The sequence below is a fragment of the Theropithecus gelada genome, chromosome 19 (assembly GCF_003255815.1).
Source record: "Theropithecus gelada isolate Dixy chromosome 19, Tgel_1.0, whole genome shotgun sequence".
Taxonomy (NCBI): Eukaryota; Metazoa; Chordata; class Mammalia; order Primates; family Cercopithecidae; genus Theropithecus; species Theropithecus gelada.
The window spans coordinates 14,037,877-14,063,725 of record NC_037687.1 but is presented as its reverse complement, the minus strand read 5'-3'; the positions used below and the strand labels follow the sequence as shown (position 1 = coordinate 14,063,725).

At 54.7% G+C, this 25,849-nt stretch overlaps 1 protein-coding gene across 3 annotated transcripts; it reads right to left on the bottom strand.

The window, feature by feature from the left end:
* Nucleotides 1–48: 48 nt before the first annotated feature.
* On the bottom strand, nucleotides 49–25,627 carry ADGRE5 (adhesion G protein-coupled receptor E5). Of its 3 annotated transcripts, XM_025367314.1 has the most exons (20): nucleotides 25,454–25,627; nucleotides 19,332–19,382; nucleotides 19,014–19,130; nucleotides 17,135–17,290; nucleotides 13,727–13,858; nucleotides 12,978–13,124; nucleotides 12,402–12,548; nucleotides 12,269–12,315; nucleotides 12,065–12,142; nucleotides 7,534–7,711; nucleotides 7,342–7,449; nucleotides 6,237–6,502; nucleotides 4,228–4,407; nucleotides 2,858–3,049; nucleotides 2,256–2,482; nucleotides 2,047–2,113; nucleotides 1,852–1,943; nucleotides 1,583–1,751; nucleotides 763–864; nucleotides 49–676 (listed from the first exon to the last, which is right to left on the bottom strand). In XM_025367314.1, the coding sequence occupies exons 1-20, from the start codon at nucleotides 25,473–25,475 to the stop codon at nucleotides 647–649; spliced, it is 2,508 nt and encodes an 835-aa protein (XP_025223099.1). In that variant the 5' UTR covers nucleotides 25,476–25,627; the 3' UTR covers nucleotides 49–646. The 3 variants fall into 3 exon arrangements, with proteins under 3 accessions (XP_025223099.1, XP_025223100.1, XP_025223101.1); XM_025367315.1 differs by lacking the exon at nucleotides 12,978–13,124; XM_025367316.1 differs by lacking the exons at nucleotides 12,978–13,124; nucleotides 13,727–13,858.
* Nucleotides 25,628–25,849: the final 222 nt, after the last annotated feature.

The following is a 25,849-nucleotide window of genomic DNA, read 5'->3' as shown; positions in this document are numbered from 1 at the left end:
CAGACACCCTGGGCCTGGCGTCTGAATCACCACCAGCAGGCAAGGCCATCTTCTGTATGCATGTGTTTAATTTTAAGTGTCAACATTGAAAAGTTTGAACAGATAAAAACACATTACACAACATCCACAACCTTTACAACAGTGAGAACCTCCTGCCTGGGCAGGCAGGGCAGGCCTCTGTACCGTGAGCCTCAGGCAGTGGCCCCAAGGGGCTCTGCCATGGGGCCTCTGACATCAGTCTTCGCTTAAGAAGGAAGCTGAGCCCCAGCACCTAGTCTTTTCAGTTCTGCAGCAGACGTGAGAGGAAAAGTCCAGGCCGGGACGAGCCCTCAGTCTGTCCTGAGTACTAGCCCCAGGTGCCAAGGCAACGTGCTGCAGCCCTGGGCCAGCCCCTGTACTTGCCCTGGGTCACAAGGTGGAGGAGAGAGGCAGCCAGCAGTAGGACCAGTGGCTCCGGCTCCACCCCACTGGGTGTCCTGGGCTTTGATGCCAGACTATAGCTGCCACTCCCTCCTGGTGGCACACACGGGGCTTAGGGAGGGAGGGTGGAGGGAGCAGAGCGGTGGACGAAGGGAGGATGGATGGTCTTCGTGTACAAAGCTGCTGCGGCCACAGGAGCTGCTGGACCGTCCAGAACCACGTGCTTTCATATGCCAGACTCTGACGCCCGGAGGGCCTGGAGAGGAGAGCCCAGTGAGACCTGAGCCCTGCCAGCCCTGGTGCCTTCCTGCCCACACACCCGCTCCAGGCGCAGCCCCTTACCCGGGTCTGATTGTGGCCAGTGCCAGACGTGGTAGAGGTGAATTCTGAGTACTTGCTCCCGCTGGCAACTAGGCAGGCCCACTTCCGGTATTCCTCCCGAACCTGCCGGCCCAGATACCCAGTCAGGGCAGGAGCAGACCCTGGGACCGTGCATGCTCCTCCCCATGCTCTGCCTTTAAGCCCCACCTTGGTGTTTTTGTGTGTGTGTTTTTTTTTTTTTTTTTTTTTTGAGATCGGGTCCCCCTGTCGCCCGGGCTGGAGTGCAGTGGCACTATCATAGTTTACTGCAACCTTGAACTCCTGGGCCCAGGTGATCCTCTTGTCCCAGCCTCCTGAGAAGCTGAGGTTATGGGTATTCACCACCACACCCGGCTATCTTTTTTTTTGAGATGAGTTTCACTGTCCCCCAGGCTGGAGTGCAATGGTGCCATCTTGGCCCACTGCAACTGCCGCCTCCCAGTTCAAGTGATTCTCCTGCCTGAGCCTCCCAAGTAGCTGGGACTACAGGCATGTGCCACCGTGCCCGGCTAATTTTTGTATTTTTAGTAGAGATGGGGTTTCACCACGTTAGCCAAGGCTGGTCTTAAACTCCTGACCTCAGATGATCTGCTCACCTCGGCCTCCCAAAGTGTTGGGATTACCGGCGTGAGCCACCTCGTCTGGCCTCACCCTGGCTATCTTTGAATTTTTTGGTAAAGACAGCGTCTGGTTATGTTGCCCAGGCTGGTCTCGAACTTCTGGACTCAAGCAATCCTCCCCCCTCAGCCTCCCAAGTAGGTGGGAGGATGACAGGTGTGTGCCACCGTGCCCAGGCCCCCACCTTCTTGTTGAGCAGGCAGTGCAGCAGGTAGAGGAAGGCGCCCTGCAGGCAGTTGAGGATGGTGAACACATAGGTCAGCACCAAGCTCCGATCATCGAAGATGAACAGGCCAAAGACCCAGGTGCAGCCCAACAGGAAGAGCTGCGCGATGGCAGTGATGGTCAGCGCCCTGCGGGGAGGGGGGTTGCAGTGTGGGCCCCCACATCACCTCCAGCTTCATGCCCCTCACCCCGGCCCCGCCTCCAAGTCCTCCCAGCCCCTCCTCTCACCTCGCCTTCTTTAATTTCTTCATGTCTGGATTGATTTCAGAAAACTTCTGAGTGAGCTTCCAGACGGTAGTCACGAAAATGACAGCATTGCACTGGGCGGGGGAGCAGATTGTGGGTTAGAGGTCGAGAGCGATAGTCCAGGCGGGCCTGGGCCCATGGCGCTTGGGCTTTGGTGGAGGGGGAGTGGACACTTACCAAAATGATAAAGGTCACAGGCCCCAGGAAGCTCCAGAGGAAGCCCTGCTCAAAGTCCAGCCAGCAGCTGTGAGGTAAGGGAGGGGTCCCATCAGTGTCCCAGGAAGCCAGAAGCAGAACCGAGGGCAGCTGGACATCGTGCGTGGCACTGCTTGTGAGCCCCGGGCCTAGCACCCCGCCCTCCCCCTGCCCCACCTCGTTGCACTCACTATCTGGGGCGGCCGTAGCCCTTGCTGTAGACGGCAGCCGAGACGCCCACGATGAGCAGGGGCACGCCATAGCCGATCAGGCAGAGCCAGCGCGTACTCAGGCCCTGGCCCTGGAACACGCGCACCACAAGAAAGTAGAGCTCCAGGCCCTCGAGGCTCATCCAGCAGAAGGCGGCCAGGAAGCAGTAGTGCAGCAGCCCGGCCACCAGGCGGCAGCGCAGCCCCACCTGCGGGGCGGGGACGGAGGGGCGGGGCGACGTCAGCGCGGGGCGGGGCATGCGGCGCCAGGGCCCGAGAGTGGGCGGGACCACAGCCGAAGGGTGGGCGGGTCTGGAGCCGGGCCAGGCTCCCCTCCAGGGCCCATCCCCAACAACGCTCAGAAGCGAGCGGGGACTCGGGGCATGGCCAGGCGGCTCCAAGGCCAGCGCCCTTTAAAGAGACAACCCGACCCCCCGGTGGGCGGGGCCAGATCCAGGACAGGGGCGGGGCCTCATGCCTCCAGGGCCCGCCTACCCGACCGAGCCCCGGGAGTGGGGGGGAGGCTAACCCCTCCCAGGTCTCCCTGACCCCAGAGCTCAGGTGGGAGCCGGGCGGGACCTCACCTGGCCGCCTTCGTTCTCGATGCCGGCCAGGAAGATGGTGGAGCCCACGAAGAGGCAGATGCAGAGGTGCAGGTGTATGGTGGTGCGCGAGCCCTGGATGGGCCGCACCAGCAGGAAGGTGAGGATGCACAGCAGCAGGCAGAAGAGTGACAGCGCCAGTCCCACCCTGGTGATCAGGGTCAGCTTCCAGTCCTAGGAGTGGCACCGGGTGCTCAGGGTTCCTTCAGGGCCTGAGGCCTTTCTGCCCTCTTTGTGGTCCCTTTTCCGCCAACACTCTGACGGACCCACCTCTCTGACCTCCTCCCTTGTCCCTCCTAGATCTGGCCACACTTACCAGCTGGCAGGGGAGTCTACGGATTTCACATTTTTGTGCTTGCTGGGCCTATGGCCTGGACCACAGGCGCTCCCCTTCTCTGCCTAATTGCAGTTTTCGACAAGGCCCAGCTTAACTATGGATTCTACTGAAGTCACATACAGAAAGTGGTGCTCCAGGCTGAGTGCAGTGGCTTACGCCTGTAATCTTAGCACTTTGAGAGGCTGAGGTGGGCGGATCACCTGAAGTCAGGAGTTCGAGACCAGCCTGCCCAACATGGTGAAACCCCGCCTCTACTAAAAATACAAAAATTAGCTGGGCATGGTGGCGTGCACCTGTAATCCCAGCTACTTGGGAGGCTGAGGCAGGAGAATCGCTTGAACACGGGAGGCAGAGGTTGCAGTGAGCCAAGATCACACCACTGCACTCCAGCCTGGGCGACAGAGCAAGACTCTGTCTCAAAAACAATAAAAATAAAAATGAAAATTTTAAAAGGCCGGCATGGTGGCTCACACCTGTAATCACAGCACTTAGGGAGGCCAAGACGGGTGGATCACCTGAGGTCAGGAGTTCAAGACTAGCCCGGGCAACATGGTGAAACCCTGTCTCTATTAAAAATACAAACATTACTCAGGCATGGTGGTGCACGCCTGTAATCTCAGCTACTCAGGAGGCTAAGGCAGGAGAATCCCTTGAACCTCACTAGCTGAGATTGCGTCACTGCACTCCAGCCTGGACGACAGCCGTCTGAAATAAAAAAGGCAAGTGGTGCTCCCTTGGAATGCTCTACACGGGGAGCTTTTACTTGACATCTCACAATTGGTACAGGATGGACAGGCAGAGGAGCTACTGGCTGCACCTGATGTATAGTTTCTGGGTTGTAGAGAAGACGCCAAAGGAAGAGGATGCGAGGGGTGTGATGTGGGGACACCTGGGCTGTGCAACCATGCAGACATATCTGAGCAACCAGCAGGGCTCCATGGAGAACTAGCTGCCTATCTGGTTGCTGCTGGACCTTGTTACCTGTGGGCGCTTGAGGATGGCCCCAGCTGCTCACCTCCAGGTCATAATGAGCCATGAGGATCGCAAAGCTGCTCAGGTGGCTGCATTGGCAGGTGGTGCTACCGTTCCTGCTGCCCAGCACCCGGCAGCCCTCGGTGGCCCAGTGCCCTCCCCTGTTGCTGTCACTCTTCCAGAAGGCACAGATCAGCTCCTGCCGTGGCCCAGGCATCACGTCCTATGGGCAGATGGGGGTGGTCAGAGAGGTTGGCCTGGAGCTCACTCTTAGGTCCTGGGCTTGCGCTGAGCCCAAGAGGGCTGCTTGTTTACTAGATGAGTATTGACTGAGCGCCTACTGAATGTAACAGTTTGGAGACACAGCAGTGAACGCCGCAGACACAAGCACCTACCCTTGTGAGGTTGACATAAGAGTGGGAGAGGAGGCCGGACACAGTGGCTCATGCCTGTAATCCCAGCACTTTGGGAGGCCAAGGCGGGCGGATCACCTGAGGTCAGGAGTTTGAGACCAGCCTGGCCAACATGGCAAAACCCCATCTCTTACTAAAAAATACAAAAATTAGCTGCACGTGGTGGCAAGCACCTGTAATCCCAGCTACTTGGGAGTCCCAGGCAGGAGAATCGCTTGAACCTGGGAGGTAGAGTTTGCCGTGAGCCGAGATTGAGCAACTGCAGTCCAGCCTGGGTGGCAAGAGTGAAACTCCATTTCAAAAAAAAAAAAAAAAAAAAGTGGGAGAGGCAGATTATGTCATAAACCTAATGAATAAGTAACATACATAGTACATTAGAAGGTGGCCAGGCGTGGTGGCTCTCGCCTGTAAGTAATTCCAGCACTTTGGAAGGCCAAGGTGAGAGGATTGCTTGAGGCCAGGAGTTTGAGACCAGCTTTGGCAACATAGCAAGACCTCCATCTCCATTAAAAAAAAAATGTTTTTTTTAATTAACTGGGCATAGTAGTGCACACTTAGAGTCCCAGCTACTTAGGAGGCTGAGGCGGGAGGATCACTGGAACCCAGGAATTCTAGACCAACCTGGGAAACACAGTGAGATCCCTGTCTCTATCAAAAATAAAAAAGTTAACTGGGAGTGGTGGTACATGCCTGTAGCCTCAGCTACTCAAAACTCTGAGGCCAGAGGAATGGATGGGTCCAGGAGTTCGAGGTTGCAGTGAGCTATAATCGCGCCACTGCACTCCAGCCTGGGCCACAGAGTGAGACCCTCCTGTCTAAAAATATAGGTAAGTAAGAAAAGAAAGGCCGGGCGCGGTGGCTCAAGCCTGTAATCCCAGCACTTTGGGAGGCCGAGACGGGTGGATCACGAGGTCAGGAGATCGAGACCATCCTGGCTAACACGGTGAAACCCCGTCTCTACTAAGAAATACAAAAAACTGCCGGGCGCGGTGGCTCAAGCCTGTAATCCCAGCACTTTGGGAGGCCGAGACGGGCGGATCACGAGGTCAGGAGATCGAGACCATCCTGGCTGACACGGTGAAACCCCGTCTCTAATAAAAAATACAAAAAAAACTAGCCGGGCGAGGTGGCGGGCGCCTGTAGTCCCAGCTACTCCGGAGGCTGAGGCAGGAGAATGGCGTGAACCCGGGAGGCGGAGCTTGTAGTGAGCCGAGATCCGGCCACTGCACTCTAGCCTGGGCGGCAGAGCGAGACTCCGTCTCAAAAAAAAAAAAAAAAANGGGAGGCCGAGACGGGTGGATCACGAGGTCAGGAGATCGAGACCATCCTGGCTAACACGGTGAAACCCCGTCTCTACTAAGAAATACAAAAAACTAGCCGGGCGAGGTGGCGGGCGCCTGTAGTCCCAGCTACTCGGGAGGCTGAGGCCAGAGAATGGCGTGAACCCGGGAGGCAGAGCTTGCAGTGAGCTGAGATCCGGCCACCGCACTCCAGCCTGGGCGACAGAGCGAGACTCCGTCTCACCAAAAAAAAAAAAAAAAAAAATGGAGTCACATGGAGAAAGAGCTTTACAGGGAGGGGCCCAGCACATGCAAAGACCCTGGGTTATCTTTGAGGAAGGAGCAGAGTGAGCAGAGACCTTGGCAGGAGGGTCTCTTCCCTCCTTCCCACCGGAGGACTCAAGGTGGGAGAAGGCGAACAGGATGGGGAAGTTGAGTTCCTTGGTGTTGTTGTGGCTCAGAAAGACGGAGTTGACGGCCGACAGGCGTCTGAGTCGGACACCGCGGATGTTGCTTTCATAGATCTCCTCCAGCTCAGCTTGCTTCTTGGAATGCAGGTTCAAGGAGGCATTGGCCAGCAATGTCGTCATGTTCTGGATGGAGAGGATGCCCGCCACGGCGGGGCCTGGGGAACAGACACGCTCGCTGCCTACTCCTATTGTCCTCCTCCCATGCTGTATCCTCCCTCCCAAGATGGCCCAACTCAGGCTCAGCCAGCCCTCCACGATGACGCCAGGAGCCCCTCCCGATGAGTCAGTTTCTAGCTGTTCCTTTATTTATTTATTTTTGAGATGGAGTTTCGCTCTTTCGCCCAGGCTGGAGTGCAGTGACGCAATCTCAGCTCACTGCAACCTCCACTCCCCAGGTTCAAGCGATTCTTCTGCCTCAGCCTCCCGAGTAGCTGGGATGAAAGGCACCTGCCACCACACCCAGCTAATTTTTGTATTTTTAGTAGAGATGGGGTTTCACCATTTTGGCCAGGCTGATCTCGAACTCCTGACCTCGGGTGATCCACCTGCCTCAGCCTCCCAAAGTGCTAGGACTACAGGCATGAGCCACTGCGCCTGGCTTTTTTTTTTTTTTTTTTTTTTTTTTTTTTTTTAAGACAGGGTCTCACTATGTCGCCCAGGCTGGAGTGCTTTGGCGTGATCATAGCTCATAGCAGCCTTAACTTCCCGGTCTCAACTGATCCTCTCACTTCAGCCTCCCGAGTAATTGGCACTACAGGCACAGGCCACCACACCCAGCTAATTTTTGTAATTTTTGTAGAGACCAGGTTTCACCATGTTGCCCAGGCTGGTCTTGAACTTCTGAGCTCAAGCGATCTACCCACTTCTGCCTCCCAAAATGCTGGGATTGCAGGCATGCCCGGTCAGTTGTTCCATATTCTGAACCTCACCCTGGCCCCATCCCAGCTCCTCCATCTCTTTCCCACAGGCTCCCGTTTCAGACGGCCACTGCTACCTGGGTCCTTGGCTCCAGCTGCCACAGCCCAATTCAGCTTCATGCGTGCATTGCTCTGACCCATAGTGACGTTCTTGTCCGCCTGCTTCTGGATCATCAGGGTCAGCTCTGAGGGGAGAGGGGCAGTAGTGATTAGGGACCCCGGGTACCAGGTGGGGCCCAGGGTTAGGGCAGGGCAGGCCAAGGTCTCACCTGTGTTCGAAGGGGAAAGGTAGGTGAAGGGGCCTTCAGGCAGGGTCTTGGCCAGGATCCTCAGGATGTCTTCAAGGTTTGAGAGCAGCTGGGTGGCTATGAGGTGCCGGACAGATGGGGCCAGGGCCTCTATGTCCCCAGGAGCTTCCATCAGTTCGTCCACCAATTTGATGAGGTTCTACGGGGTGGCGGGTGACAGAATCGCTGGAGCATGGGACCACAGGGGTTGCCTGAAGGACCTGGATCTCACCACCCCCCGCCCACCAGGGGACACCCTGGAGACCCACAGGCACAAGGGAATCACTGAGATCATGCATTAATCAGAAAACAAGTGGCGGATTGTGTATATGCCTCCATGTATGTATGAATCACAGTGCTTAACACTGGTTGGGCACAGCCTGCCTGCCAGGCTCTGTTTTGATTTTCTGTTCTTTTTTTTTCTTTTTCTGAGACAGGGTCTCGGTCTGTCTCCCAGGCTGGAGTGCAGTGGCATAATCATAGCTCACTGCAACCTCCGCCTCCCAGACTCAAGTGATCCTCCCACTTCAACTTTCTGAGTAGCTGGGACTACAGAAGCGTGCCACCACACCCGGCTAGTTTTTGTAATTTTTTTTTTTTTTTGGAGATGGAGTTTCACTCCTGTCGCCCAGGCTGGAGTGTAATGGCACGATCTTGGACCACTGCAACCTCCGCCTCCTGGGTTCAAGCAATTCTCCTGCCTCAGCCTCCTGAGTAGCTGGGATTACAAGTGTCCACTACCATGCCCAGCTAATTTTTTTATTTTTAATAGAGATGGGGTTTCACCATGTTGGCCAGGCTGGTCTCGAACTCCTGAACTCCTGACCCACCTCTGCCTCCCAAAGTGCTGGAAGTACAGGTATGAGCCACTGCGCCCGGCAATTTTTGTACTGTTTTGTAGAGATGGATTTCACAATGTTGCCCAGGCTGGTCTTGAACTCCTGGGGTCAAGAGATCTGCCCACGTTGGCCTCCCAAAGTGTTGGAATTACAGGCGTGAGCCACCGCACTCAACCTTTTATTTTATTTTTGAAGACGGGCTCTTGCTGTGTCACCCAGGCTGGAGTGCAGTGGGGCAATCCTAGCTCACTGGAGGCTCCCACTCCTGGGCTCAAGGAATCCTCCTGCCTCCCCAGTAGCTGGGATTACAGGTGGCCACCACCATCCCCGGCAGGCTCTGTTCTAACTCTGTCCGGCACTTTTAATGCATCTGAACCTGCTCTGAAGTGTAAAATACACAACAGATTTCAAAGACTTATTCTAAGAAAAAGAATACAAAATATCTCAGGGTTTAAAAAAAATAATTCCCGGCCAGGCTTGGTGGCTCACGCCTGTAATCCCAGCACTTTGGGAGGCCAAGGCGGGTGGATCACCTGAGCTCGGGAGTTCAAAACCAACCTGACCAACATGGAGAAACCCTGTCTCTCCTAAAAATACAAAATTAGCCGGGCATGGTAGTGCATGCCTGTAATTCCAGCTATTCAGGAGGCTGAGGCAGGAGACTTGCTTGAATCGGGAGGCGGAGGTTTCGGTGAGGTGAGATCATGCCATTGCACTCCAGCCTGGGCAACAAGAGCGAAACTCTGTCTCAAAACAAAACAAAGCAAAAAAAAACAATAACTTTGATTGGGCGCGGTGGCTCACACCTGTAATCCCAGCACTTGGGGAGGCTGAGGCGGGCAGATCACGAGGTCAGGAGATCGAGACCATCCTGGCTAACATGGTGAAACCCCGTCTCTACTAAAAATACAAAAAAGTAGCTAGGCATGGTGGGCGGCGCCTGTAGTCCCAGCTACTTGGAAGGCTGAGGCGGGAGAATGGCATGAACCTTGGAGGCGGAGCTTGCAGTGAGCCGAGATGGTGCCACTGCACTCCAGCCTGGGCAACAGAGCGAAACTCCGTCTCAAAAACAAAACAAAACAAAACAAAACAAAACAAAAAATCATTCCATGTTAAAGTGGTTAATACATTGGATCTATTAGGTTAAATGTAATCTTAACTTTATTTATTTATTTATCTGAGACTGAGTCTCACTCTGTCTCCCAGGTTGGAGTGCAGTGGCACAATCTTGGCTCATTTCAACCTCCGACTCCCGGGTTCAAGTGATTCTCCTGCCTCAGTCGCCCTAGTAGCTGGGACTACAGGTCCCTGCCACCATGCCCGGCTAATTTTTTTGTTATTTTACAAATGGGGTTTCACCATGTTGGCCAGGCTGGTCTTGAACTGCTGACCTCAGGTGATCTGCCCACCTCAGCCTCCCAAAGTGCTGGGATTACAGACTTGAGCCACCATGCTTGGCCTGCAATCTTAACTTTAATTTAACTTTATTTTTACTTTATAAAGTGTAGTTATTGGACAACAGGCACAGTGGTGCACACCTATACTTCCAGTACTTTCGGAGGCTGAGGTGGGAGGATCACTTGAATCCAGGAATTCAAGAACAGCTTGGGCAACATAGCAAGACCCTCATCTCTACAAAAAATAAAAAAATTAGGCACAGTGGCTCACACCTGTAGCCTCAGCTCTTAATACTTGGGAGACTGAGGCGGGAGGATCGCTTGAGCCCAGGAGGTTGAGAATGGAGTGAGCTGTCATTGTACCACTGCACTCCAGCCTGGGTGACAAAGCAAGACCGTATCTCTAAAACTAACTAACTAAATAAATAATCTAGCCACTGGAAAAGTTAAAATTATGTTAAGTGGCTCACATCATTTTTCTACGGTGCTAAACACATATGGGAAAACTTTTTTTTTTTTTTTTTTTTTAAGACAAAGTCTTACTCTCGTTGCCCTGACTGGAGTGCAGTGGCGCAATCTCGGCTCACTGCAACTTCCGCCTCCCAGGTTTAAGCGATTCTCCTGCCTCAGCCTCCTGAGTAGCTGGGATTACAGGTACACACCACCACGCCCAGCTAATTTTTGTATTTTTGGTAGAGATGGGGTTTCGCCATGTTGGCCAGGCTGGTCTTTTTTTTTTTTTTTGGTTGAGACAGAGTCTCGCTTTGTCACCCAGGTTGGGGTGCAGTGGCCGGATCTCAGCTCACTGCAAGCTCCGCCTCCCGGGTTTACGCCATTCTCCTGCCTCAGCCTCCCGAGTAGCTGGGACTACAGGCCCCCGCCACCTCGCCCAGCTAGTTTTTTGTATTTTTTAGTAGAGACGGGGTTTCACCGTGTTAGCCAGGATGGTCTCGATCTCCTGACCTCGTGATCCGCCCGTCTCGGCCTCCCAAAGTGCTGGGATTACAGGCTTGAGCCACTGCGCCCGGCCGGCCAGGCTGGTCTTAAACTCTTGACCTTTGGTGATCCGCCTGCCTCAGCCTCCCAAAGTGCTGGGATTACAGGCGGGAGCCACAGTGCTTGGCCGGGAAAGCCTTTCTATAAGGCTGATCATGTGTCAGGCACTGTTCTCTGAGTCTTACCACTATTAGTTTATTTACCCTTCACACTGACTATATGAAGGAGGCATTATTTTAATGCCTGTGTTGTAGATGAGGCCACGCACAGTGGCTCACGCCTGTGATCCCAGCACATTGGGAGGCCGAAGCAGGAGGATCACTTAAGCCCAGGGGTTCGAGACCAGCCTGGGCAACATAGCAAGACCCCCATCTGGCCGGGTGCGGTGGCTCAAGCCTGTAATCCCAGCACTTTGGGAGGCCGAGACGGGCGGATCACGAGGTCAGGAAATCGAGACCATCCTGGCTAACACGGTGAAACCCCGTCTCTACTAAAAAAAAAATACAAAAAACTAGCCGGGCGAGGTGGCGGGTGCCTGTAGTCCCAACTACTCAGGAGGCTGAGGCAGGAGAATGGCGTAAACCCGGGAGGCGGAGCTTGCAGTGAGCCGAGATCCGGCCACTGCACTCCAGCCTGGGCGACAGAGCAAGACTCTGTCTCAAAAAAAAAAAAAAAAAAGACCCCCATCTATAAATATATTAAATAAATAAATAATAAATAAATAAATTAGCCAGGCATGGTGGTGCGTGCCTTTGGTCCCAGCTACTTGGGAGGCTGAGGTGGGACGGTCACTTGAGCCAGGGAGATTGAGGCTGCAGTGAGCCATGATCTTGTCACAGCCCTCCAGAATGGGCAACAGAGCCAGACCTTGTCTCCAAAAAAAAAAAAACACACACACACAAACAAACAAAAACAAAAAAAACCCACCACAACCCCAAAAACAGATGAGGAAACCGTGGCCCAAAGAGGGCGGCTCACTTGCCTGAGATCACATAGCAAGAAGTGGCAATGGGGGGATTTGAGCTCCTGTGGCCCATCTCCAGGTTCTTAAGTGCTGCAGTCTGTTGCCATTATACCTGGTGTATGTGTGTGTGCGTGCGTCTTCACGTGTCCGAGTGTACATATGTTTGTGTACATACTGTATGTGGTATGTGTATCTTATGCGCATGTACATCTCTGACTAGAGGCCCCTGCTTCGGTTGGGCACTCTCTCTGGCCACATGGAAGCCTCCCCCAGCTGATTCTACACTGTCCTAGGGTCCCCCAGCATCCTGCCCTTACCTGGATGGTGACATTGGCTGAGCTTGTCTTGAAGTCTCTGTCCAGGTCCTGGACTTTGTTGAAGAATTGGGAAAGCGTCTGCAGAGAGAGGAGATGTGGGGGTCAGAGAGCCTGGACGGTGGGTGGGAAACTTAGCAAAAGGAGACAGATGCGGTGCTGTGTGGATGGAGCTCCTGCCACCTCGTCCCTGCGGGGGCCACTCACCTGGCTGTGGACTCCAGGGGGCAGGGTCCAGGTGGGGAAATTCATCTCTGCAGGGAACAAGACAAGCGGCTCATTAGGCGGGAGAGTGTCTGTGTGTGTTGGGGATTGGGGAGCTTCTAGGGTCAGGTCGTACCTTTACAGACAGTGTCCTTTTGGTTATTCGGGATTCCGTGTTTGGGCTCCCAGCCTGGGCGGCAGCGGCAGGTGTACGAACCCACGGTGTTGAAGCAGACGGTGGAATTGTCACACTGATGCAGACCGGAGCTGCACTCGTCCACATCTGAGGACAGGAAGAAGGGAGTCAGGCCCTGTCCGAGCCCAGAGAAGGTCCTGTCTCCTGTCTGTGCCCCCAGCTCGTTCTTCCTGACATTAGTGCCCCCCTTGGAGTGGCGGACGCTGGGTTATGGAAGCGTGGAGAGGCCTGGGCACAGCAGGTGTGCCCCGTGCAGATGTGCAGGTTACGAATATGGTGAAACGTCTTCCTCCCAATGAGTCATCAGCTGTTGCCTGGGGTCCCCCTGAGCCTCCCCCCTCAGTACCCCAGCTCCTTCCCGGGGAGCCCTGCTCTTTTCTCATCTAGCCTCAGAAGAACGAGCGCCTGGCACAGCCGGGCGCCTCCAGCGTTCGTTCCGCTTGGTTCGTGGGGTGCCGTTGAACATGTGGTTAGATGTTTGTGGGTCTCTGGGAACGTGGGATCTGAGCTCTCGACCTTCACAGATGGTATTGTTTGGGCCATTGGGGGACCCCGGAATCGGTTGCCAGCCCGGGCGGCAGCGGCACTGATAGCTGCCCACGTTGTTGAGGCAGTGGGTGGAGCTGTGGCATGGGTTTTGTCCGGAGGTGCATTCATTCACATCTGAGGACAAAGCCAGAGGGTCAAACCCTGTCCCTGACCAGCCCAGGCCTGCCCTCCACTCACTGCACCCACTTCCCTGTCTTTTCATTGCCCCAGACTGAAGACCATTATTGCACGTGTCGCCACCTGGTAACCTTCAGCTTCACCTTCAAAGCATCTTATGATGGTCTTCCTACCAGAAGGGCACAGCAGGGACCATGGTCCCCAGTTTATAGGAGGTGAAAGCAAAAGGGAAACTGAGTCATGGGAGCCGGACTTCCATGACTAAAAACTAAAACCTCTCATCTGCTCCCTCCCTGGTCATGGTGGAGGTTCCCCTTCTCAGAACTGGAAGTGACACCTTCTTCCACTCACACGTGACAGACGAGGAAGGGATGAGGTCTGGGGGCCCACAAGGGCACTCCAAGCCCCAGAGGCCCTGCCGCCTCCCTGCTGTGGCGGGACCTTCCTGGGAGGTGAATCCTTAGGCAGGGGCTTAGCAGGTCCTTGACCTTGTGGGAACCTGCGGATCTTCTCCCTCCTCCTCGGCTGCTTTGCAGGACCTGCCTCGGCTCCATCCCCAGCTCCCGTCCAGCCTCACAGCGTCTTCCCGGGGCCTCTACCTGTGCAGAGCTTCGGGTCCTCAGGTTTGAACTTGAAGCCAGGCAGACACTGGCAGGTGAAGCTGCCGGGGGTGTTGACACAGGTGCCGTAGCTTTTACAGAGCCTTGGGTTCTGCTGACATTCGTCCACGTCTGCAAGAGGAAGGAGAGGGTGAAGGATGCCCGTAGCTGTGAGCAGCTTTCGGGGCTGAGGGTCCGCCACGTTTCCCGGCACGGAAGCATCTGGAAGGCACCACTGTCTCCTCCCTTTTCCAATCCACACAGAGGCATCCTATGGTGAGGGTGGTGGCCCAGGCCCTCTGTTGTCCAGATGTGGCCGGACGCAGCCAAGTCCTCCCTTCTGCTCTGCCTTTCTGGGCAGCTCCAAGCTGGTGTGTCCCAGCCATCTGTGTCCCAGCCTGAGGATTCCGGGCAAAGGCCAGGGTGGGGCCTTCCTGAGAACCAAATGCAAGGGACATGCTGTGCGCCTGGGCAGGACGTGTCTTGGCTCTCAATGGTGGCCCTGGGCCTGACTCCCCCAGGATGGCAGCTCGCTGGCCAAATTCTCAGAATCCTGGTGGCCCTGGCAGGACGGCGCTGTCCCATCCACACTAGCTCTGAGAGCCCAGCTTCATGGGCATGGGCCAAGACCCCTCCCTGAGCCACAGCCCCCATGATGCAGTGCAATGGCAGGGGTGGGGTGAGTGAGCGATGGTGCAGGACAGGCTAGGGCTGCCTGGACAGTGGGCACCAGGCTGGGGTGGACAGTGGGGACTGATGTCCAGCCAAGCAGCCCCGAGTCTACAAAGATGCTTTTTTCTGACCCCCAGGAAGGGATCTACGGGTATGGAAATAGCAGGATGTGGTGAGAATCCATATCTGAGCAGAGCTGGCCGTGAGCGGGGGCTTGTGGCTGGAGAGGGCACCGGTGCCGATGGGTGAGGGGTGGCAGATGTATCTGTCCTCTCATCCCTTGTCATTCCACCAGGGATGGAGACCTGTGGGTCCTGCTGAATGGGGTTCAAGCTTCCATCTCTGTCCCCAAGTGGTCCAGACCAGGACTGGGCTTGGGAGAGGATCAGGCCTGGGGCGATGGTCCCCAGTGACACTCTCTCTTGCCATCTAGTCCAGGCTGGAGCCGCTTCCTTCATCCAATCCTCTGAGTGCCTTTTTTTTTTTTTGAGGCAGTGTCTCTCTCTGTCGCCCAGGCTGGAGTGCAGTGATGTGATCTCAGCTCACTACAACCTCCGCCTCACGAGTTCAAGCAATTCCCCTGCCTCCGCCTCCCGAGTAGCTGGGATTACAGGTGCGCACCACTGCGCCCAGCTAATTTTTCTATTTTTAGTAGAGATAGGGTTGCACCATGTTGGTCAGGCTGCTCTCGAACTCCTGACCTCAAGTGATCCTTCCACATTAGCCTCCCAAAGTACGGGGATTCCAGGCATGAGTCACAGCGCCTGGCCCTCTGAATCCATTTGTGGGGTTCATGTCACCCTGACCACCCCTGGCCACAGCATCCTCCCAAGCTTTGGTCACTGGAGATGCATTTAGGCCCAGGAATTATCAGAGTGGGTGAGGGTGGAGCCTTGAATGGGGAAATGGATGAGGGCTAAATGGCCAGGAAGACGGTCAGGAGGCATCTTCTCCAAGCAAGGTTGTTGGCTGAGATTCCCTCCTCCTGAGATTCTGGACAGGGTTTTGGGGTTCATTATGGTAGGAGTGGGTGTCAGAGGGGTTCCAGGTGTGGCTGAGCTCATGTGAGCCCCAGTGGCAGCAAGTCTCATCCTGGCAGTCCCCGGCGATGGCGGAAAGGATGGATACTGTACTGGAATGCGCCACCCCACGCCATGTCATGAGCCCATGAAATATCCTGAGTGCCAGCCTCCTTTTGTTTTATGCAAATAAGATGCCAGATGGGCAGGGGGATGTTCTGAGCTTCCGATGTGGCCCCCTGTGGAGGCTCCTGAGTCTCGGGGTTGGGACAAAGATGGGTGATCAGGTGTCTAGGATGGCCCTGAGACGCCTGGAGACAGTGGGGTGAGGAGTAGAGGGAGCCACCCCAGGTCTCTGGCCCAGGTGTCAGAGGCCCCATGGGCTGTGACATTGGGTGCACGTGTCCTCAGGTGCAATAGTGAAGCCTGGAGTGCTGAGGTTAAAGGGAGGGGCCCAGGCCCCTCTGAGCTTCTCACCTCTGGTGATAGGTCCTGCTCCAAACCAGCAGGCTGCTGTCTCCATCACCTGCCTTGATGTCCGTGGAGGTCCCTCTATCACCTCAGCCCTGATGTCCACGTCTCTGCCCAGCTGCCTGACTGAGTCCCCTTCTCTCAGTCCAAGCCTGTTTCTTTTTTTTTTTTTTTTGAGACGGAGTCTCGCTCTGTTGTCCGGGCTGGAGTGCAGTGGCCGGATCTCAGCTCACTGCAAGCTCCGCCTCCCGTGTTCACGCCATTCTCCTGCCTCAGCCTCCCGAGTAGCTGGGACTACAGGCGCCCGTCACCTTGCCCGGCTAGTTTTTTGTATTTTTTAGTAGAGATGGGGTTTCACCATGTTAGCCAGGATGGTCTCGATCTCCTGACCTTGTGATCCACCCATCTCGGCCTCCCAAAGTGCTGGGATTACAGGCTTGAGCCACCACGCCCGGCCTTGTATTTTTAGTAGAAACGGCGTTTCACTGTGTTAGCCAGGATGGTCTCAATCTCCTGACCTCGTGATCCACCCGCCTCGGCCTCCCAAAGTGCTGGGATTACAGGCTTGAGCCACCATGCCCAGTCTTCTTTTTTTTTTGAAATGGAGTTTCGCTCTGTCACCTAAGCTGGAGTGCAGTGCTGTGACCTCCGCTCACTGCAACTTCTGCTTCTCAGGATCAAGCGACTCTCATGCCTTAGCCTCCTGAGTAGCTGGGACTACAGACGCAGGCCACTATGCCTGGCTAATTAATTTTTTTTTTTTTTTGGTATTTTTTGTAGAGATAGGATTTCACCTGCTTGCCCATGCTGGTCTGGAACCCCTGGGCTCAAACAATCTACCTGCCTTGGTCTCCCCTTTTATAGGGATGGGATCTTGTTATGTTGCTATGGGCTGGTCTTGAACTCCTGGCCTCAAGAGATCCTTCCGCCTCAGCCTCCCAAAGCACTGGAATTACAAGCATGATAATGTTATCACATCTCACATGTGGACAGAAGTTTCTGAATAAGTATCCTGGCCAATGTCATACACTTGGTTTTCAGGATTTGTCCCAGGCAGCTGGTCCCAGAGTCAGCCCTTAATCCTCACATCGCTCTGCCTCTCTGGGGTGGTGGGGTAGGTACATGCACACTTGTCCCATCTCACTGACCCTATAACCAAGGCCCTGCTCTCTGGATGCTGCCAGAATGGCTGTGGTGACCCCAAATCTCACGGATGGAGAGTCAGAGGACGTGGGGTGGTTCTTACCTTGACACGTGTTCTCGCTCTCATTCTTGAATGTTTTTGCCCCAGAAACAAGCTCATACCCCGGGTTGCACACGCAGTCGTAGCTCCCCTTTGTGTTCCTGCAGTACGAGGATTTTCCGCAAGACACTTTCGATGGTGGCACACACTCATTGATGTCTGGAACACAACAGGACAGGGAGTCACCTCCAAAGATGTGAGTTCCATCAGGGCAGAGACCCTCGTCCTGATTCCCCAACATGGGGCCTGCTGCTTAGTATCTTTTGGAAAGAATCCTAAGTTGCACTGCACAGGCTGTGCTGCAGCTGGAGCAAGCCATTCCTGAAGACCACACTTGATCTCAGTTCTCTGGCTGGCATCCTAGATTTGGACACAGTGAACAGAGCTGAGGTGGGGGATGAACAGGAAGCTCCACATCCCCATCCCCAGTCTTTTTGTAGAAATTTAAACCCCATGGCAGCCGGGTGCAGTGGCTCACGCCTATAATCTCAGCACTTTGGGAGGCTGACATGGGTGGATCCCCTGAGGTCAGGAGTTCGAGACCAGCCTGGCCAACATGGTGAAACCCTGTCTCTACTAAAAATACAAAATTAGCCAGGCGTGGTGGTGCATGCCTGTAATCCCAACTACTCAGGAGGCTGAGCCAGGAGAATCGCTTGAACCTAGGAGGTGGAGGTTGCAGTGAGCCAAGATCGGGTCACTGCACTCCAGCCTGGGAGACAGAGTGAGACTCTGTCTCAAAAAAAAAAAAAAAAAAAAAGGCAGAAAAAACTTATAGCCAGAATGTACCCCTCCCCAGTCTTAAGGGTAAACTGAGGCACAGACTCCAGATTCCTGAGCACCCAGCTTCTCTCTCCCTGGGAAGCCATGCCTATTCACTTCTTACTTCTCCTCCTTCATATTTTTCCCTTATTTTCCCCTTCATTCCTCCCTCCCTCCCTTTCTTTCCCTCTCTCCCTCCCTCTCTTTCCCTCCCTCCCTCCCTCTCTCTCTTTTTCTTTTCTTCTCTCTCTTTTTTTTTTTTGAGACAGAGTTTCGTTCTTGTTGCCCAGGCTAGAGCACAATAGCACGATCTTGGCTCACCGCAACTTCTGCCTCCCGGGTTCAAGCGACTCTCCTGCCTCAGCCCCCGGAGTAGTTGGGATTACAAGCATGAGCCCATGTGCCACCATGCCTGGCTAATTTTGTATTTTTAGTAGAGACGAGGTTTCTCCATGTTGGTCAGGCTGGTCTCAAACTCCCGACCTTCCCAACCTCAGGTGATCCACCCACCTTGGCCTCCCAAAGTACTGGGATTATAGGCATGAGCCACCCCGCCGGGCCTATCTCCCTCCCTCCCTTCCTTCCTTCCTTCCTTCCTGCCTGCCTGCCTCCTTTCCTCTCCCTTCCCCTCCCTGTACCCCTCCCCTTTCCCCGCTCCCTCTTCCTCATCCTCTCCCTCTCCTTCCCCTTTCCTTTCCCTAAGACAGGACCTCACTCTGTTGCCCAGGCTAGAGTGCAGTGGTGCAATCATAGCTCACTGTAGCCTCAAACCCTTGGGCTCAAACAATCCTCCCGCCTCAGTCTTCTAAGTAGCTGGGACTCCAGATGTGTGCCACCATGCCCGGTTATTTTGTGTATTTTTCGTAGAGACAAGGTCTCGCCATGTTGCCCAGGCTGGTCTCAAACTCCTGACCTCAAACGATCTGCCCACCTCAGCCTCCCAAAGTGCTGGGATTACAGGTATGAGCCACCACACCTGCCCTCTTTGTCTTTTCTCTGTCCATGATGATAGTCTGGAAGGTGATGCTGTGGCCCCTAACAACAACCTCTGTCCCCCACTGGCACTGGACAAAGCCTCATAATCTCAGATGTACCCTGCGCTGCCCTCAAGCCTCTGTACCGTCACAAATCTCCGTGGGGGAGGTGAAGATCTCAGATGAAGCGCTGAACCCTGGATTGCAGCGACAGGCGGTGGCGTTGACACACGAGGAGTTCTCAGGGCACCACCGGGCACAGTCTGCAAGAGCAGGGAGCACGGTCAGAAGGTGAGGGGCAAGGGGACACACAAAAAGGGGACACTGAGGGAAATGAGCCAGGGCACTGAGTTTCCTGTGCACGAGGCCTCTCTTTCCCTGGGCTGAAGGGGGCTGGGCGGGGGTCCAGGGCCCTCCCCAGACTCTGGCTGTGGACTGTGCTTTCTGCTTCCCAGCAGACTCACCCCTGGGGTCCTGGGTTTCAGCTCCCAGCAGAGTCAGCCAGACACAGAATGCTGCAACAGAGAAAGGAAAGGGGGTCAGAGGGAATCCCAGGGTGGGAAAGGAGGTGTAAAGGTGATGCATTTTGGGGGAGGAGGATGCTGACCCCTCTCAGGTTCAGATCCTGCCCGTCGTTCAAACAGAGTGGGCAGATGTCACGTCCCACTCAGATGCTCAAAGCCAAAGAGTCTGTCACCCTGTCCCCATAGGGGCTGTTTTTTTATTTTTGTTTTTGTTTTTGACACAGGGTCTCACTTGGTCACCCAGGCTGGAGTGCAGTGGTGCAATCATAGCTCACTGCAGCCTCCAATTCCTAGGCTCAAGCAATCCTCCTGCCTCAGCCTCCCAAGTAGCTGGGACCACAAGTGTGCACTAAAAAAAATTTTTTTTTTTGAGACAGAATCTTGCTCTGTTGCCCAGGCTGAAGTGCAATAGTGTGATCTTGGCTCACTGCAATCTCTACCTCCTGGGTTCAAGTGATTCTCCTGCCTCAGCCTCCCAAGTAGCTGGGATTACAGGTGCCCACCACCACACCCGGCCAATTTTTTGTATTTTTAGTAGTGACAAGGTTTCACCATATTGGCCAGGCTGGTCTCGAACTCCTGACCTCAGGTGATCTGCCTCTCAAAGTGCTGGGATTACAGGCATGAGCCACATTTCCTGACTCAAAAATTTAAAAATAATTTATCACGCCAGGTCAAAAAATTAAAAATACTTTTTTTTTTTTTTTGAGACAGAGTCTCACTGTCGCCCAGGCTGGAGTGCAGTGGCATGACCTCGGCTCACTGCAAGCTCTGCCTCCCGGGTTCACGCCATTCTCCTGCCTCAGCCTCCTGAGTAGCTGGGACTACAGGCGCCCGCCACCAGGCCTGGCTAAGTTTTTGTATTTTTAGTAGAGACGGGGTTTCACCGTGTTAGCCAGGATGGTCTCGATCTCCTGACCTCGTGATCCGCCCGCCCTGGCCTCCCAAAGTGCTGGGATTAGAGGCGTGAGCCACCGCTCCCGGCCAAAATATTTTTAAAATTATTTTTAGGCCAGGTGCGGTGGCTCCTGTAATCCCAGCACTTGGGAGGCCGGGGCGGGCGGATCACGAGGTCAGGAGATCGAGACCATCCTGGCTAACACGGTGAAACCCTGTCTCTACTAAAAATACAAAAAACTAGCCAGGCGTGGTGGTGGGCGCCTGTAGTCCCAGCTACTCGGGAGGCTGAGGCAGGAGAATGGCGTGAACCCGGGAGGCGGAGCTTGCAGTGAGCCGGATCGCACTACTGCACTCCAGCCTGGGTGATAGAGCAAGACTCCATCTCAAAAAATATATATATATATTTTACAGACAGAGTCTTGCTCTGTTGCCCAGGCTGATCTTGAACTCCTGGCTTCAAGCAATCCTCCTGCCTCAGCCTCCAGAGTAGCTGGGACTCCTGGCGTCCGCCACCACGCCTGGCTAACTTTTTGTATTTTCAGTAGAGACAGGATTTCACCATGTTAACCAGGATGGTCTCGATCTCCTGACCTCGTAATCTGCCTGCCTCAGCCTCTCAAAGTGCTGGCATAAGCCACCACGCCCGGCCTGCCATCTTCATTTCTTTTTTTTTTTTTTTTTTTTTTTGAGGTTGGGAGTTCAAGATCAGCCTGCCCAATATGGTGAAACCCCCTCTCTACTAAAAATACAAAAAATTAGCTGGGTGTGGTGGCAAGTGCCTGTTATCCCAGCTACTTGGAAGACCGAGGCATGAGAATCACTTGAACCCGGGAGGGAGAGGTTGCAGTGAGCCGAGATCATGCCACTGCACTCAAGCCTGTATGACAGAGTAAGACTCTGTCTCAGAAAAAAAAAAAAAAAAAAATGACGGTGTTGGATCCCCCAGGCTCTAAGATGCTCTGGACCTCCACACTTCCTCCAGGGACACAGGTGCACACACACCACACCCACAACCGCCACCAGCCCTGGCGGTCTGTCCTGGGACCCAGTGGTGATATTTCACACCCTGGGCGCCCCTCCCACAGGAAGACACTGTGGCCGCCTGTTGGGGTGCACATGGAGTGGCGGTTCCCAGCGCTCAGGGGGTTCCCCCTCCCAAGCCATGTCCTGGGGGACCCTCCTCAGATCACCAGGGGATTCAGAGATGGGGACCTAGGGATCTCCTTGCTGTTCACCAGAGAGATAGAGTCAAAGAAGCAGGGGTGGAGAGAAAATAGAGATTAGAGAGAGAGAGACAGGAAGAGAGACGGAGAGAGAGAGAAAGAGACAGAGAGACAGAGAGAGAGAAAGAGTCAGAAAGAAAGAGAGACAGAGACACACAGAGAGAGAGAGACACAGAAAGAGAAAGAGAGAGAGAGAGAGAGAGCTGTGCATGCTGGTTCACGCCTGTAATCCCAGCACCTTGGGAGGCCGAGGTGGATGGATCACCTGAGGTCAGGAGTGTGAGACCAGCCTGGCCAACAGAGATACTGAAACCCCATCTCTACTAAAAATACAAAAAATTATCCGGGCGTGGTGGCACGCACCTGTAATCCCAGCTACTGGGGAGTTGGAGGCAGGAGAATCGCTTGAACACAGAAGGCAGAGGTTGCAGTGAGCTGAGATCCTGCCACTGCACGCCAGCCTGGGCAACAGAGCGAGACTCTCAACAAAAAAAGAAAAAAGAAAAGAAAAAAGATAGAGAGACAGAGAGACAGAGGGACAGAGAGGAGAAAGGAGACAGAGCTGGAGAAAGAGAGAGAGGGAGACAGAGAAGAGAAAGAAGACAGCTAGAGAAAGAGAAGACAGAGAAGGAGGCAGAGACACAGAGAGATGGAGACAGAGACACGGAGAGATGGAGAGAGACAGAAATTACATGGCGAAAGAGAGAGGTGGAGAAACAAGGGGCCCATAGAAAGCAGGAGAGGAAACAGGAGGAAATGGGACAGAGAGAACAGAGGGACAGAGAGAGAAACAGCGAGGAAGAGAGAAAACCATGAGAAAGGAGGGTGGATGGAAACAGAAGGGAAGGGCAGGGGAAGGGAGGGCGTTGGGATCTGAGCAGCAGGTGGGGCCTGGGGCAGGCTGGGAGGGGACGTCCAGTCCCTGCCGATCTGGGAATCCTGGGGACCCCAATAATCCGGGAGACCTGAAGGGGGGTGTGGGGCAGAGGGATGGGGACCAGGACAACGGCTGGGCGTGAGTCACTTCCTGGGCCTAAGGGAAGGAATGACTCACCACTCATTTGCCCCAATTCAACCCTGGAGGAGCTCCCAGGGGAATTTTGGGGTCTGTTGTTGTGAGCACAGCTTCAGAGGGCGGGTATCTGGGGTGCAGATTGGAGGTCCCCTGACCACTCAGCCCCTGTGTTCAAATTTCGTACCCCTTAGGTGAGTGGAAGGCAGAGATCCCCACTCCCACCTCCACACTCCTTCCAGCTGGGTTAAACCCCGCTGCCCAAGCCCATGCTCCCCGCTTCTGTCAGGATTCTCCTCTTCCTCCTCTCTGGCCACAGGGCTTGGCTAGTTCCTCCCTCGGCCAGAACCCAGTTCCTCTTTGCAGAACAGACCACAAAATGACCTCCCCTGGCAGGACAGGATCTAGGCAGATTCATCTCCAACTCCCAAAGCCCCAGGTAACTCCTTTAAAGCTCAAAACCACTCTAGGAGGCAGGGGCTGTGTTGATGCCCATTCTACAGATAGAGAAACTGAGGCTTGGAGCCCAGAAAAGGATGAGGAAGAATCCAATGAACAGAAGAGGCTGGGGAAGGAGGAATTGAGAGATTGAGGTTCCCAGGGCCCTGGGAAGGGTTCCTTTGTGCCCCATCCCCTCTGCATGGGCTGGGTTCTCTACTCCCACCGTGAGGCTACAGGGCCTGGCTGCCTCCATCTGGGGCCTTGGAAGTCGCCCAAACAGAAGCTGGGAGAGAAGCTGCTGTTCTGGTTTGAGTTTCATCTGGTTTGTATTCTCTGGGCTGAGCCCTAAGCAGTCAGTTTCCTGCATAGAGACCCTGGGGTGGGGGGCGGGGCAGTCACTCCTTCTTTAGGCTTCCTCCTAAGGACCCCCAGACAATTCCCCAGACCTACTAGCGTCTTACCAGGATTTAATAATCATCATACTTTATTATTTATTCATTTATTTTGAGATATGGTCTCACTGTCGCCCAGTCTGGAGTGTAGTGGCGTGATCTCGGCTCACTGCAGCCTCCACCTCCCAGGTTCAAGTGACTCTCCTGCCTCAGCCTCCCGACTGGCTGGGATTATAGGTGCCTGCCACCATGCCCAGGTAATTTTTGTATTTTTAGTAAAGACAGAGTTTCACCATGTTGGCCAGGCTGGTCTCGAACTCCCGACCTCTGGTGATCTGCTGGCCTGGGCCTCCCAAAGTGGTGGGATTACAGGTGTGAGCCGCTGCACCTGGCCTTATTATTTATTTATTTATTTTGAGATAGGATCTTGCTCTGTCACCCAGGCTGAAGTGCAGTGGTGCAAACATAGCTCACTGTAGCCTCAACCTCCTGGGCTCAAGGGGTCTGGGTCTTCCCACCTCAGCCTCCTGAGCCACTAGGGCTCACTAGGACAGGCACATGCCACCAAGCCCGACTAATTAAAAAACATTTTTTTTGGCTGGGCATGGTGGCTCATGCCTGTACTCCCAGCACTTTGGGAGGCCGAGGTGGGTGCATCACCTGAGGTCAGGAGTTTGAGACTAGCCTGGCCAACATGGTGAAACCCCGTCTCTACTAAAAATACAAAACAAAACAAAAACAACAACAACAACAAAAAACAACAACTAGCCGGGCATGGTGGCAGGTGCCTATAATCCCAGCTACTCGGGGTAGGGGTACGAGGCAGGAGAATCGCTCAAACCCGGGAGGCGGAGGTTGCAGTGAGCGGAGATTGCACCATTGCACTCCAGCCTGGGCGACAAGAGCAAGACTTTGTCTCAAAAAAAAAAAAAAATTTTTTTTTTAGTAGAGACAACATCTCAATATGTTGCCCAGGCTTGTCTCCAACCCCTGGGCTCAAGAGATCCACCTACCTCGGCCTCTCAAAGTGCTGGGATTGCAGGCGTGAGCCACCGTGTCCAGCCAACACTTTTAAAATGCTGTTTACCTAATTCTTACTGTGAACCAGGAATAGTTTGTGTCCTAACTCACTCAAGCCTTAAAACAATCTAAGATGGAGACAGGTTGTGCTCCATTTTATAGATGAGAAAAGTGAGGCGCAGAGGCTCTCTGAGTTGGCCCCACTGACACAGACAACCAGGGCGTGGAACCACTGGGAAGCCAGGTCTTAGCAGCTGCCCCCACCAGGTGTGCCCCCAAGAACCCCAACGTGGGCTCTTGTCTCTCGCTTTCGAGCCCAGGGCGGGGTGCTGAGCTGACACCTGCCACCTGGGGCTGGCCCAGGGAAGCTGTGTCCCTGTGGTCCGGGAAGTCCTGGGTTTTGCCCCAAATGTCATTTCTTCACTCTCTTTGTTGCTCTGTTGCTTAGGCAACGAGTTACCCTGATAACCGTTACAGTCACCTTGGGTGGGGCGGGAAAGGGAGTCCCCGGGAAGTCACAACAAAAATCAAATTCAAACCCACAGCCAGCCAAAGTTCCTTTGATCCACAGCTGAGCCCCAGCCAGGTCTGCGGGGAGCAAGAACTGGGGACTCTGGGGCTGCTCCTGCTGCTGAGACTGCGAGGGACAAATTGGGGGTCCCCCGCAGTGAAGTCCTGGCCTCTAGCTTCCCCACCCCCGCCCATGTCCGTCTATGCGTTACATTAAGCACTGCGGCTCTCAGGGTCCCAGCACTCACTTTTTGCCCCTTTCCTTCCCCCGTGCCTCAGTTTCCCCTCTTAGGGAGCAGATGCCAAATTGGCTCCAGTAGAAAGCTTGAGGATACCTCCGGCAGAGTAGCAGGCTCCGAGCGCACCCTGGAGTTCCTGCCGGGGTGTGGGGGTGTCCAAGTACAACCAGCCCCTCTCCCCATGTGCCGAGAGTGCCTGCTTGACAATGTGGCTCCCTCCATCGCAGGCCCCACAGCCACCAGCGGCGCCTCCCGTTTCTCAGACGCAGCCAAAGGTACCGCTGGAGCTTCCTCGCCCCTCCCAGCGGGGCCCCGAAGTACTTACCGAGAAAGACGCGGCCTCCCATGGTTCGAGCTGCCGGCAGGAGCGGCAGGGGAAAGAGTGAGTGGGACAGGTCTGTCCTGTCTCCGCAGGCTGGGCAGCTCTGCGGGCTGCCCCGTCTCAGGCTGGGCAGCTGTGCGGACTGTCCCGAGGCCAGGACTTTATGAAGGAGGTGGGGACTGACAGCCGCTGGCCCAGGGCCCTCCCCGGAACTGGCGGTGCAGCTGGAAACCAGCAGGAAAGTGCAATAAAAACACAGACCCAGAGGCGCTGCAAACACACACACACACACACACACACACACACACACAGACACACACACACACACACACACACACACACACGCGCAGACACACACACACACACACAGACACACACACACACACACGCGTGCACTCC

Coding starts and splice junctions, on each gene's coding strand:
- ADGRE5 (XM_025367314.1), bottom strand. CDS start 25,475: ATGGGAGGCCGCGTCTTTCTCG. Junction 7,450..7,533: donor CCTTTCCCCTTCGAACACAG/GTGAGACCTTGG, acceptor CTCTCCCCTCAG/AGCTGACCCTGATGATCCAG. Junction 6,503..7,341: donor AGCTGGAGCCAAGGACCCAG/GTAGCAGTGGCC, acceptor TCTGTTCCCCAG/GCCCCGCCGTGGCGGGCATC.